General features: G+C 38.3%; 1 protein-coding gene across 1 annotated transcript in view; it reads left to right on the top strand.

Annotated features, from left to right (window-relative positions):
* The window catches only part of LOC122808402 (transmembrane protease serine 13-like), a 373,755-nt gene that overhangs the window by 250,530 nt on the left and 108,559 nt on the right, over positions 1–14,666 (top strand). Inside the window, exon 9 of the mRNA XM_044079367.1 lies at positions 12,835–12,987. Coding sequence (XP_043935302.1) covers positions 12,835–12,987 — 153 coding nt within the window. The remainder of the gene's footprint in view (positions 1–12,834; positions 12,988–14,666) is intronic.

The raw sequence follows: 14,666 nt of genomic DNA on the forward strand, positions 1-14,666 counted from the left end.
CCATCTGATCCCAGGCTAAATGAGGGTTTCCGGCTCCAAAGGACCAAAAATGTCAAAGAAAATACTTCAAAAGACCAAAAGCATAAGGTTCAGTTCTGGTGTCTTTATTCTTGCGCAAGGAGACAAAAAATGCAGTTACAGAGTTTGTCTGACTATAATCAGGAAGTGTCACAATTATTATACCTTTCTTTCAAGACATTGCCCACTACGGCTGACGTAGCAGACCACCAGTTCACAATTCTGTTACTTTACAGATGTTTCTCACATTTCTAGCTGACTCTTCAAAGTTTAAAAAAGATTTTTCAGTAAACAGGATGTCCTTGACGACCACCGGTCAATTATAACTTTCTTGCTATGTGATGTTACAAGTCTAGGTACTATGGCTAATTCAAGCACAATGCAAGTACAGATTTCTGAAGCAGTTCATTGTTTATAGTATCTAACTTTCTTGCAGCTTGTGCACTTTTTCATTAGCACGAACAGAGCTTATTGTCTATAATGAATGGATCTACAGAAATTATTATTATTCTCCATTTAATTTCCTGACCTAGCAGAAAATCACCTGCTTTCCGGTACATTTCCAAAGCATAAACATGTATTTTGCTGTGCTAGCAAACCAGGTCAGAGTGCATCTTGCAGTGTCAGAAAGCAGAAATTCAGAAAAGCATGTTTTCAGTTTCAAATAGAACTAATGCTGCATATAGAATATAAACGTGTTAATCTTCCCTTATTTAAAATAAGCATTACACACATATGTTAATACATATTTTCCTAACACCATGCTATGGAATAGACTTCCCATACATGTCAAACAGAGCACTTTACTGGCCCTCTTCAAGAGAAATCTTGATGAGTGGATGGGAAATAGAAAATTCACCACAGGGATCACTCCAGTAGCTCTACTCGACAGAGGCACTGGGAAATAATGTCGGGTGACATGATGCCAGGGTAATCCTATGAGCTAGGCTTGTAAAGGCTCCAGGGCCATTAGCCTAGTACACACCTATGAACTTATACCTAGGGTACAATTTATCACCTTGTAGTTCAGGAAGTGGAAGCTGTGCCTTTTGATATATTGCTGGCTCACTGGACCAGGTAAGGCTTTGATGGCAACCTATGTACATTATATGGCTCCCAGGACCTCAGGGAAATGGACTATGTTGCAAAATGCCCACATTATGATGGTTTTCTCTCCTACCATCCTTGGGAACCAGATATTCTCCTTCGCATACTATAGCATAATATTGAAAAGCTAGTTTAGAATTTGTGAGCTTGACACATACAGTATCTCTAATATGTCCCCTGTAGGTAACAAAAGGATCCTCATAGCTAAGGCTGTTAAGGCTACACATATGTCAGTATCCACAGAAATGGGTATACCATGCATCCACCTTAGCTTTGCTTGTGGACAACAAAGTGTGATTAAGCACCTTACAGGCTTCCTGTCCACATAGAAATGGTCCACAATATGCTGACCTGTGAGATGTTGGTATGCCAGGTGCTCCCTGTACCTCCCCATTGGTAGAGGTGACTTCAATGTGTAAAACTGCAGACAGTGGCTCTGATTGCAGCTGATAATGCATGCTTTTGTGCTACTGTTGCACCTGTTCCTAGTATATTTCCATCACATGCAACATGAATCCTGATGTACAAAGCTGGTATGTGCCACCAAATGATGCACCTGTTTATACGTTTTTGAATCAATCCTCCATTTTTGGTGTTATGATTTGCATAATCAATTTCATTGGAATCAAAGGAAAATCAATGCTACTGAGTTTGGGACCATTATGCCTTAGCAGTTCCAATTCTAGATTGTACCTCCCTTTTCAAGTGTTTTTATGAATATTGATCCAATTATTCATTTTCCATTTGAAGGAAGACAGTGTATCACACTGCATTATCTGCATACGAGTGTATTCTAGAGGTAAGAAAGACCTGAGTACCAAATATCTGTCCACCTTGATTTATAGATCTGCTGAAGCAGGTTTAGATTTCTTGTTCTGGATTTTGTAGGACTGTTTGATTCATGAAGGAACAAGAGATCCTGGACTACTGGGTCCCTTACTGCTCAAGAAGGCAAAGTATAGGTATCCCCTGAGGAGCCTATAAGATACAGAAAAGACAACCAGTCCTTCACGTCGATTCTGGTACCTTAGAGATTAAAATCTATGATTTTCTTTATTAGCAACCTCTGGGGTCTTTCCAACAGTTTGATGTGTTTGATAATATACAACCCAAAGGGGGTATTTTATTTTCTAATTGGTTTGATCAGTGCTGTAATAAGGGGCAATAACCTCCTTTAATCTGGATGTTATTCTTATGGTGATCAGCTACACTAAATAGAAGGATTTCCTGACAAATGTTACTGCATGGCCGTCAAAGGAGAAAGAATTATCAACCCAGGTTCCTAGGTGTCTAACAACATTTTCAGTCTGAAGTTGGGTATTGTCTATGTAGTCTGCTAGGGGATGCTTTGTCTGCCAAATGTAACAATGTTGCATTTTTCAATATTTAATTTAAGCCCATTTTCAATACGCAAGGCATTTATAACTCTAAGTTCTTGCAGAGGTGGTCTGTGTCAGAGTTAGATTTGACAATGACTCCCAGTTTGCAGTAATCCATATACTTGGTTAGCCATAGGTCTAGTTTTTTAGTCTGTGGTTCGTAGAAGTAAATAGAAGAAAAGCAGTGCCATTGCTGAGCCCTGCAGGATACCATAGCTCACCTTCATATTTGTTGATGTTGTCCCAGCCACCTGTACCTTGTGGGTTTTGTCTTTTAGCTAATTTGATATCCATATTACCAAACAGGGATCTATTTCTAAAGCATTTAGTTCATTAATAATGCTAGCATGGGGGAAGGTGTCAAATGCTTTGGCCAAATCATGGTAAGCTGTGTGTACAGTGTGGCCACTGTCAACAGTTTGTTACCTTCTCAAATAAATTAACCAGATTCATTAGACAGGATCTACTTTTACAAAACCAAATTGCTGGGATCTAGCCTGATGAGATTTTTAATGTCAGTGTTAATGAAGCCTCTTGCAATGTGTTCCATTGCCTTACAAATGAGAATCGTCAGGCTGATAGGCCTAAGGTTTCTAGGATTTGTATTAGGGTCATCTTTGTGGAGGGGCATCACCAGTGCTGTAAAAAATGAACCTTAAGTGCATTTGGTTTGCATTCCTCATTTCCATATCAATATGCACTCATTAGCATGTGCAGCATCCATTCCTATTTTGGCCTTTGCACAATCATGCTGAGTGGCTTGGAATGGCTCATACCCTTCTCATTGCAGCTACCCACATTAATTTGCACCATGCAGTGTACTATGTGTCAATAAATCCCAAACTTTGTGTATATGCACAGAAAGAGAAAATATCTACAAAGTTAAAATCTTACATGAAAGCAGCAAGCACACACAATCTTTAGAACCAAGATATGAGCATCAGATATGTGTGTTTACTTGTTGTGTTCTTGTGCGTTATGTGTATGTGTCTATATATATTTATTTATGCAGGCAGTCATACATATTTCAATACGTAAGTTCACTTCAGTAGTGCAGCAGAGTTTCTTAGGTTTTGTGTGACAGCATTTAATGTTCTTTTTCTGCATAGATGTACTTACGCCTGTTCTGTTTGCAAAATGCAAGTTAAGGAAACAGACACACAGACAGGTATACATACACAACCAGCCATAAGAATGATTTATTTATATAATGAAAGCAATGGCACATTTCGTAAGTGTCCAGAAATAATGTATTAAAGCTAAACATGTATCCTGGAGACAGGTGGCTATAGCCATCTTGAGAAAGTGTGCATTACATTTTCTGCACCACTCCCTGCTTGAAATAATTCATAGGTTTCACAATACTTCTGAACCTTCAAAGAAGAATGTGACATATTTCAGCTTCCCTACAGGTAAACCTTTTGGCCAGTGACCAGTTTTGTTGTTTTGATACAGCAGGTGTACATTTTCTAATCTGTGCGGTAACTTAAGGTAAAACATTCTGTTTCTATTTTCTTATAAATTAGTACACTGTTTTAGATATGACTTTTTGCACAAGTTACTTGCAGTTATGCTAGCCTGTATTGCATCTCTTTTCAGACTAAAAGGTTTTCATTATTGATGGTAATACACAGAGCTACACTGACAGAGAGTGACAGAGAGTCCCTTTGTCTGGCATTTTCAATACAGTACTGGCACTTTACATGTTGGCCATTACTGTATAGGCTATAGCACTTTATGTAATTCCTATTACAGGATCACCATTATCCTTATTTTCACTAGTGCAATGATCCCTGTATGTGAGCAGAAGGCATTAAAGGTTAACAGACATTCACGATACACAGGATACTATATTCCATACATCGTGCCAATTTCCCTACCTAAAGTATGCATTGTCAGTGTAAGATGGCCAACATTACAGCTTACAGCTTCCCACTAGAATTGCCTTACACCTGCTCTTTTAACTCTGTAAAAATATATTGATACAGCCAGAGTACCAGCCCCATTTACCTACAGATTATGCTATCTTGTTCCTACACATAATTTACATGAACATGATACTTCTTGGGTTATTGATATCCTTTCATTTACCCCTTACCCTTTTTAATGTTGTATTTCCCTGACATCAGGCGGATGCTTGATATCATCATGAGGCAGGTGAAGCTGTACCAAAAGCATTACTAGAGGTGAACTTTGAAGTCTGCTCACAAAATTCAGGTGTGCAGTTCTGAAACCGTGAGGGCAGACGAATTTTGAATCTGAAACTCAAACCTCATTTGGGAATAAGTAATCACCAGTCAACTTAATTAACAGTTTAAGTAAATTAATATGATTTTGGATTTCTGTGGGCAGACGTTGAAAAAACGCAGTACTGCTTCAGGAAAGGTTTAATAAACCAGCACAATGATAGTGCTGAAAAACTGGGGATACATAAAAACTGCCATCACAGGAACAATGAGCTTTAGCGTGAACCATTTATGCACAAGAAAAAACAGAAACACTTTTGTCAACTGAGACAGCATTAAAGGTAAGAGGAAAATGTATTTAGAAAACAGAGTATAACTGATGATTTCAAGTTTTCAACGCTCAAACACCCACTCAATGAACAGAAGTTTGAAAATCCTATTCTACATCATGATGTCTCAAAAGTAGCCCACACTAACATATAGATCATGCTGAAAAGTGTGAGGCAAAAGTAAAATAAACTGCAATCATATCGTACAGTTAAGTAAGGAGGGCTGGATGAAGACACCCCCCCCCTCCCCAGTATGGATAAGTGCAGGGAAGCTTCTCTCCCTACCAAAATGCTATTTAGAACTTGGAATTTAAGCTTTACAGGTGCACTTTTAATTTCATATACATTCAGGAAATAGGTTATAAAGAGGTAATGGCAGTTTTAACAGAAAGAAAAACAAAAAAAGGAGTGGAGAAGGCAACTTTTAAAAACTGAGGAAAATATCCTATTTGCTCTATAAGGAAAATAAAACGTTTAGAGGTACACAGGGGAGCAAAGACAGACAAAGTAATAGTGAAACATATGAATGTCTGAGATGGGTGAAAAAGGATGAGGAAATAGCAAGCTAAATGAATACTTCTGCTCAGTATCCACAAAGTGGCACTGAGTGGCTTAAGGGGTTGATAATAATCATCACAGGAAAAAGGTTTATGAAACGTGTCACCATACTGTCTAGACAACACACCTTTTCAAACTGTAATGTCATCAGGGGCCTAGGTACTTGGGTTGATAGTGCCATATCTTCTGGCCATCATGTAACAATGATTGTCTGGAAATCCTTTTATTTATCCCAGCTAACTGTTAAAGGAATATCACCAATGTCTAAAGAGGTAATCACTCCCATATACTCAGCATAGATCAGACCAGTTATTGAGTACAACTCTGTGATGTATTTCACTAAATGCATCAAACAATTAGAAAGGCCTCACAGGTACCTAATCAAAAAGATTGCAGGCCTGAAGTCCCTGAGCTACCAAGAGAGATTCGAAGCTATAACCCTTTATTCAGTGTCTTGCAGACTTTTGAGGGGAGATCTTTGTGTTGCTTATCATACCATTAGATACCCAATTTACCTGGACCTCCTATTTCTTTACAATTCCAATATTCCACCAATACTAGACAGAGGGATCTAAATCTACACCAACAGATAAATAAAATATAATGGAGTTACAGGTTAATAACCCAGTGCTTCCCAAACCTACGGTTAAACTCCTGCTGAACGTTAGGCAGTGTGACTCACTACCTTCCTTTAAACATAAGCTATTAACTGGGTGGGTATCCACATGTTTTCTCCAGGACTCACCAGCATGTATGACCCTCCTGGAGAAAGAAGGGGCTTCCTGAGGTACGCGATGGATAAGGTGAGAATGGTCATGAGACTCTGTAACCTTGAAATATCTTTGAATTTAAAAATTAAAGGTCGGCACACCAAAGGAGTCTGAAAGGCTTCACCTTAGAATTTTTAAGATAATTGTAGCAAGGACAAGTAGTGCCACAAAGTAACATTTTTTTCAAAAAAAAAAAAAACCTTCTCAGGAGGCTAAGATCGTAATGACTGGAAATTATTCTCCTTCACAATGATAAGAGCAAGACAAAGGCTGGCAACTATCCACCTATCAGTTTGACCTCAGGTTCAAGAAAAAATAATGGAATCACTGCTGGAAGAAATAATTTGGGAGCATTTGTTAATCAATTGACTACTAGAGCTATAGCAACATGTATCTGAAGTAGAAAGGTTATGCCAGACAAATCTAACAAAGATTTTTGACTTGGGAACCTGGGCGATAGATAAACAAAAGAGGTTATAGATATGAAATGTTAGGACTTTAATAAAGCATCTGTTATGATAGCATGCAAAAAGTTAGTGACCCAATTAGGGCACATTGGAGGGAGAGGTCACATGGTGGTAGCACTGGCAAAACAACGTGGAAAGTAAAAGTAAATGGAGTTCAGTTAAATGAAAAGATTTTTATTGGGACATGTCTGTGGGAACTAGTATATGGGTCAGTCCATTTCATTGTGGATGTAAATGGCATTATAGAAGCTCATGAAGGAAAACTAAGCCATGTTTGCTAATGAAAACGGATATGCAAAAAGGTATAGAAACAATGAACATGGATTTGCCATGATTTCAAGGTAGTACAAAAAGTATAAGGTAATGCATCTGTAGAACAATAACCCAGAAAGTAGTATATAACTGGAGGAAAAGCTGGAGAAGAAGAAAAAGATGGAAACGGATGGTGGGTTAGTCGCACGGTAAGATATACCAATGTAACAAAGCACAGTGAAAGCCAGTGGCACACTGAGATGTACAAGGGTGAGGGTTCACCAGTAAAAAAAAATGCATAATGAAGTTGTTATCCATCTCCCTAGGCAGGTGGTAAGACCTCATTTTGGGTATTGTGATCGGATGATCTCACCTTTACAAGGATGCAGACAGAAGGCAGGCAGTTCCAAGGGGCAACAAAATGATGTACTTCCTTCACAAGAAATCACACAACATGTTGATTCTTGGGCAAAAAAAGATAAATTAAACACAGATGTGACAAAAGGAATTAACTACGTCAAGGAATCCAAGGAGCACAAATGGGCAGCAAAGCTGAAAAAGGGATGTGCTACTATGATTTGTTGAGTTACACCTCAATGAGGAACCAGCTCAGTGAACACAGCTGCTTGGGAAATCAGCATGAAGAAAAAAACTAAATGTAAGTATTTTTTGCAGGGGGACAAGCCCACTTTACACCCCCCCCCCATCCATCTCCCACAGCCATAAACTTATATATTAACAAGTACACAGATGGACAAACATGAAAAAGGGAAAAAAATCATCCAAAATAAAGGAATCTTTCCTGGAGCACACTTAGAAATCATATTGGTAGTGATTTTCTATACAAAGGAGAGGTCGGTGAGTTCTTCTTTGCCAGGTTGTGCTCAGCAAGTTGTTTTTCTTCTTCTCCTTTACCGCTATTGGGCTACAAGTGTGGTCTTCTACATGTCTTTTTAAGTGTTTTATGACATCTAATTACACTGCAGGGAGTTGTTTGTATCACATGTGTATGCATTGTTTTATCTGTCTCCCTGTCAGAAGTGGAGAAGCCTGTAATGCGAGCCCTGCTAGTTTTAAAAACTAAAGCACAATTCTCATTAAAAAAAAAAACAGCGAATTGCAAAACTTGATGTTACTTAACCACATCAAGTTTACCTTGTTTTGCATGGCTGCATGGTACTGAGGATAAGGTCCTGGCTGAAACCTAGGTGACCAGGGTTTGATTGGTAGTCCTGGCACGGGTGGAGTGAGGCAAGGAAGGGGAGAAGTGAAGGAGTATGGCTCAGTCGTCTCTCTCGGAGGGGGGGTTTAAGGATAAGTGTGCTCGAAGGCACATTGAGTGGTGCAGTTTCCCCAGTGAAGACTGGGGAAACCACCACTCATGTTTCAACAAGAGGGGATGGGGGTACCTAAGACGAACTGCCCCTTGTAGAAGTAAAGTGACACCCTTCACTACAGCTCATTGCACATCCCCCTCCTTGGTGTTTCGCCAAGTGCATGTGGAGGTTAGGGTAGCTAACAAAAAAAATCTAGAATTTCTCCTGATGGGTATGTGAATGATACCCCCTCCCAGTTGGCCCTCACAATGGAGATGGGTAACAAGCAGGCTGATTGACTGGTAGGGCAGTTGATGACTGACAGTCAGCAGAGACAAAGAGAAGAAAAAAAAAGTCAGCCTTGTTTCAAAGTTAGTATATTCCATGTTCCAATGATGTATGATTCTTCCCAAGACTGGATTTCTTTTCATTCTGAAGCATTTCAGCAGATGGACATCCCCTCTATTTATCTCCAGCAGCATCTTTAGACCTGAGACTGTCATTCCCTGGTATTATTTCAGCATGCTTGGTTACTTTTGTTCATAGCATTTTCTTAACAAAAATAAGGAGTGGATGCCACTACCTTCTCCAGTGGGTCACATTTAGTCTAATTGCTCCCTCATGACCTGCTCATCTTAGGTTATGCTCACAGTCTAGCTCATAGCTTATGGCTTCACCGAGATACACAAGCCCCTTCACTAACACAAGGTAACAATCCAGAAGGGAAGGAAAAGCATTATACCCTCAAGCTTCTTCATCACACAAGTCAGTTGGAGAAGTAACTACCATCTAGCATCTACTAGGAAAATGCATGCTTATACTTTGATCAGATAAGCTCTCCCTTTATTATTGCTTCTTCCCTTTTCACCTCAACATATCTTTAAACCTTATTAATAAGGGCTATCACTTTAGTCTACCATCACCAGAAGTAGAAAATTACTGCACTATGCATGACAGAGTTAATTAGCTGCCTAATACAGGATAGAACATCTGATCATACACATTCATTTAAATATAAATTAGGCTTGCTGCCTGTCCATCTTTGTATAGAGTGGACTTTATCTGGGCAACTGCATCCAGGGAAAGTAGAAAAATTGCAAATGTCTTGTGATTTAAAGGCAAAATACGTTAAATTTCCTCCAAAAGTGGTGTAAAATACTTATTTCATATCTGAAACACTTTAATTTATATCAAACAACAGGAACACTTCAAATTCTACAACAGTGAGTTTTTATTTTGGCAAAGAAATTAAGTTAATTCATTTACACTTGTTGGTATGGCTTGACCTGTAAAATCTCACATTTCTGTACAAAATGCCCCATTTTGGGTACCTAAAAAGGTGCCAAACCTACATATAAACTACTCGTCCTGAACTATTTACCATTCTTGTTGCTCATTCTCTGTGACTTGACATCACCATACCTTTATGCTACTCTTCTGTCTGTTAACACCTACTTACAGTTACATCACACAGTCTGTAATCATTTTGTAACAGGAACTAAATTCTGGAATGATCTTCCATGCATACTGCATTCACAGATTTTCCACTTCATTTACTACAGAACTAAACTCTCAGTAAATAATCAGTTTCTGCTGCAAATGATTCAGCGATCCCACCAAAATGACCTTGCTGAGCACCCATTCTATAGTGTGTTGCATCTGTCAAATGATATTACCTGACTGATTGGGTCTGCAGCTGGCTAGCATTACTGTTGTTATGCTTTATAGTGGTTGTTAATTCTGTAGTATGCAATACATTTGTGTCAATTTTTGATTTTTTTTCCAGCTTCAGTTTGTGACAAAGATCCAGTGTTTTAGCTAACCTTCTTGTTTACCAAAAGAATAAATAACATAAATACTTCTTCAGGCAAAAAAAAACACTACATGTCAAGAAAGAAAAACTTATGCCATAAACTACATTAGTACCATTTCTGGTACCTGTGACCAGCAATATTCAGATGAATCCTATTTGTTTGTTTAATTTTGTTAACAAGCTAAATCACAATAAACTAGGAGGAGTCACATAGTATTCAGTAAGACTCTGCAGCTTAACTTTGGTAGGTGGGATAAAACCCACACATCTGTTTGGACATGTGAACTCCATCTAGATTGAATCCAGAAAGCAAATTCAAATCTAGTACCCTGTAACTGAGAGATAGTACTACAAATCTGTCCAGCACCCTGCCTCTCCAAAACTATATACCAAACAAGTAGCTGATTTCCTTTTGCCTTTACCCCTGATGGTCAATCATGAATGTATATCATATCTTTGTACACACTACCTAAGTAACACTACCCTATCACTTGGTCACTAAGCAACCAAAATAAAATTAATTTTGGTTTTATTTACCAAAAAACATCTTTATTAAATTTTCATGTATGACACAGGCAATCTTACATTTATATAAATGAAAATAAACCATAATGACACAATCTCAGTTGCAAACATTATACCTTACAAACCGTGCCAACATAACTGTAGCTGCAAACATTATACATCACTTTTAATATATCCAGTCATTGTCAATCAACTATTACATCGCTCATTCAAATCCTACCTTCCTTTAAACCTTGTTCCTCCTCTATACGTGTTGATCCCACATTTCCCATTTTTCCCATGTAATTTGCTCCTACCTTTTCCAAAGATCCCAGTTCCAGTTGTTTTCTCTGTTACTATCTTCATTACTTCTAACAAAGTTGGTTTACACTTTGATTTCCATTTTCTAGTAATTGCATTTTTGGCAGCCATCATAATTAAACTCATCAAGGCCTTACTATGTATGTCTAGGCAATTCCGATTCTGCATCATAGTTCAAAAAAATCATTTCCCTAGTTACTCCAATTTGCCAATCCAGCATCTCTGACAGTGCAGACTGCAGGGACTCTTTAAAGAACGCCAACTCATTACACTCTCAGAAAATATGTTCCCAGTTACCTCTTTCTTCCCCAATCACACCTCCAGCATTTGCTCTGTACTTGAGGAAAAATTCTTTGGAGCCTGCTTGGGGTATAAAAATACCTATGTAAACACTTTCAGGCAAAGATCCTAAATCTTCCAGATTTTATTGCATATTTGGGAGACATACATATATCCCTCCATTGTTTCTTTGTGAATTGCTTATCCAATCTATCTTCCCAATCCTTCCTAACCTCCTCTGCTTGATTCTTATAGTTATCATGCAATATTTTACATACTCTACTAATTATTCCTTTCTTAACGGCAACTTTTGTTCTAGATTTTACCAAAAACTCTACCAGTTCTGGTCTTTTGTTTAGGACCCCCTATTTCTTTCTCTTTGCCTATACTCTGATATCAATCCTTGATATGTAAGGTAATCTCTAACCTGCAGTCCAAATAAGTTCTTGAGGTCTTACCATTCCATTACCTTTCCCTCTCTAGTTATTTGCTCCAAATACTTGGTTCCTTTGCCAATTTTCTTTAATATATTCCCACCCTCTCTTGTTTTTGATATATGTAGTTTATTTGGCCCATCTCAATGTAATACAGGGATGGAGCCTCCCCTGTAACCCAGGCACTTCCAGTTTAAGTACCAGCTTTGTGCAACAGGAGCCATGTGGTGTTGAATGGGACTGAGTGGCTGGGGAAAGGAGTAGAGGACCTTTTAGCTCCTACTACCAGGAAGTGGAAACATGCAGGGTTTTAAGTTTACAGGCAGAACCAGAAAGTACTCTTGGCACTCCCAAACCAGTGATGGTAGTTCTCTCTACTTATGTGTGAGAACATGAATAAATAGGAGTAGAAGAGGGCATTTTTGTGATATGAGTTCTCATGTCCAAGCCAGGGAGATGACTAGGAAATAAAAAAATAGAAATGCCCCTACAGTCTGTGCCCTGAATGTTGTGGGCTGCTTAGTCAGGAAAGGTGTATGTAGTTCACAGCCTGGAGAAAATTTAGATCCAACCTGTAACATGGACAGCCTGGTCAAGATAAGAGGGTCCAGCCCATCAGGTTATTGAAATGAAGCTGTCTTGTTTCAGTAAGCAAGCAGCTGCTCGGACATAGACAGGAGCACAACTCCTCTGTGGTTAACTAGAAGATGATGGTCTTCTCAAGTCAGCTCTCATGTGGTGCATGTATGACCCCTGCACTATGAATTAATGAGCTCAGGATCTGTGGGAGAAAAGACTGATGACAGGCAGGCATGTACAGGAAAATGCATAGAAAAAAAATGCTGCATCTTTTTTTCTTTGGGTACCACAGGCAAAATGTTAGCATAAAACTGTGAAAGACAATCTACATTTATGTTCTGAGAGTAAACCTAGCATAAATAAGAATTTCGTAGTGCTTGCTATGCACTGTACTACATCAGGTTATTTGTATGCATGTCTGAACAGTAGAATTAATCATGGTAATCAATACCTTTGCTAGTGATGTTTAAATCAGCCATTCTGCATTCTCTCCAATCTCACTGTGCCACTTCCCTTTCCCAGGGTGATAGTGGAGGTCCACTAGTGTGCCAGGAAGGTGGACTTTGGCAGTTGGCTGGGATTGTGAGCTGGGGATTTGGCTGTGGCAGACCTCACTTGCCAGGAGTTTACACCAATGTGACAGATCTGTTGGACTGGATATACCAAAACTTACAGGTACTTTTACCAAACTAACAGTCAATGGAAATGATTAGTCTTCTGTGTGTACTATATAGACAGGGGAAATAAGAGTTTTAAACAACTGTTGTATACGCACACATCCTAGCTCTTCATAAGTTCAGAGAAATCTTGAGTTATGCACATCAGTTTCATTTACATCATTTTCTGCCAACAATGTTTAAATCTTATATTAAGTGTTACTGCTTTTTAAGAGCCATTTTGAGTTTTTCATAATCTTATTTGTGGTATTTAATATTCATTATTAATATTTGCATTTTGTCTGCTCCACTTTAAATAATAAATGAATATGAACTTGTCAACAAAAACTATGGATTTGCAGCCCTCAAGTCACATTTTTGGAAATAGCACTTAAATGCATCTACATATGTATTACACAGTTCCTGGAGTTATGCAATCCCTTTTGAAGAATCAATGCAATGGAAAGTTAGACTGACATGAGAGGTTAATGCTGTATAACTTCTTGGTAGGTGTTGCTGTTAGGCAGCAAAACTCCTGACAGATTTTAAAGTTATAAAAATGAATGAACTGCTTTTCCCACACACACAAAAAAGAGTTTACTGTGGGACTAAGTGTAGTTAGTGAAAACGTTAAATCATTACAGCATTCTCTTTAAAAGATAGCAGGTTGTGATTGGGATCTCCATTTATAAGCAACTTATTATGAACAGTATTTGAGAAATGGTTGACAAGAAATTCACCTCAAGATTGAAGCTCAAGAAATAAATCTTGGCTCGCATTCTTAGAACAAATAATAATTCTTTGTAGTATATGGATCTTTATGTGTTATTTAAAAACTGTAGCATTCAAAGCCTTCGAAAACAGATAAAGCACTTAGCACTGTCAAACAGTACACAGAAATAATGTGCCCTTCTGTAAAACTAGCACTAGCAGTTTTAAAAGTTGTTAGACACTTTGTTCAACCAAACTTTCTGTTTATAACTGTGGCAGATTTAAGTTTTAATAGCTTTTAAAAGCTGATTTAGCTTCTGCCACTGTTGTTTGTTAGCTGACACTGTCCCCTCTTGGTTTCAAGTGGGGGGTGTGCTTAACAAGCTTTTGTTAAGCATCCCTTGGCATTGTTAAGACCAGGTCGTGTGCTGGGAACCTGCTAAACAAGTTTATCTTTTTCAAAATTTTTAAGGGCAATCATAGCATTCTCTGGACTACATTTATGTACTGCACACCAAAAAGTTTTATGACATTTAGCCACTGTAATGTATCCTACTAACCATGTTCTATGCTAAAATATAGGAAGAACTAGATCTGACAAAAATGTAAAAGCTAAATAGTCCTTCACAGCAGAATAGGGATAATGTTTGTTGTTTAGAGTCTGGCTAGTGGATTTCACCCCTTAGAGATTATCCTGCGGATCAAGCCTGGCCAGTCTGGCATAAATCACTGAATAAGTATCAGCCATAGATTGCATCATAGCTTGACTATATCTCAGACATCCAATTAGAGCACTGTCCTGTCTTTTCAGATGTACTCTGTGCAAGAGAGAGCAGAGAAAAAGTAAGGAAGATGAACTGTTTTGTTATTCAGCTGTGCAAATGCTGTGAAATATGATGCTCTTTTCCAGAAGCTTTCAACATGTTTGAATAGATGGTACACTTTTAATCTATTATTGAATTTATATTTCTACAGCTGTTGATTTAT

Source organism: Protopterus annectens, chromosome 8.part0 (assembly GCF_019279795.1).
Source record: "Protopterus annectens isolate FY-2018-M chromosome 8.part0, PAN1.0, whole genome shotgun sequence".
Classification (NCBI taxonomy): Eukaryota; Metazoa; Chordata; order Ceratodontiformes; family Protopteridae; genus Protopterus; species Protopterus annectens.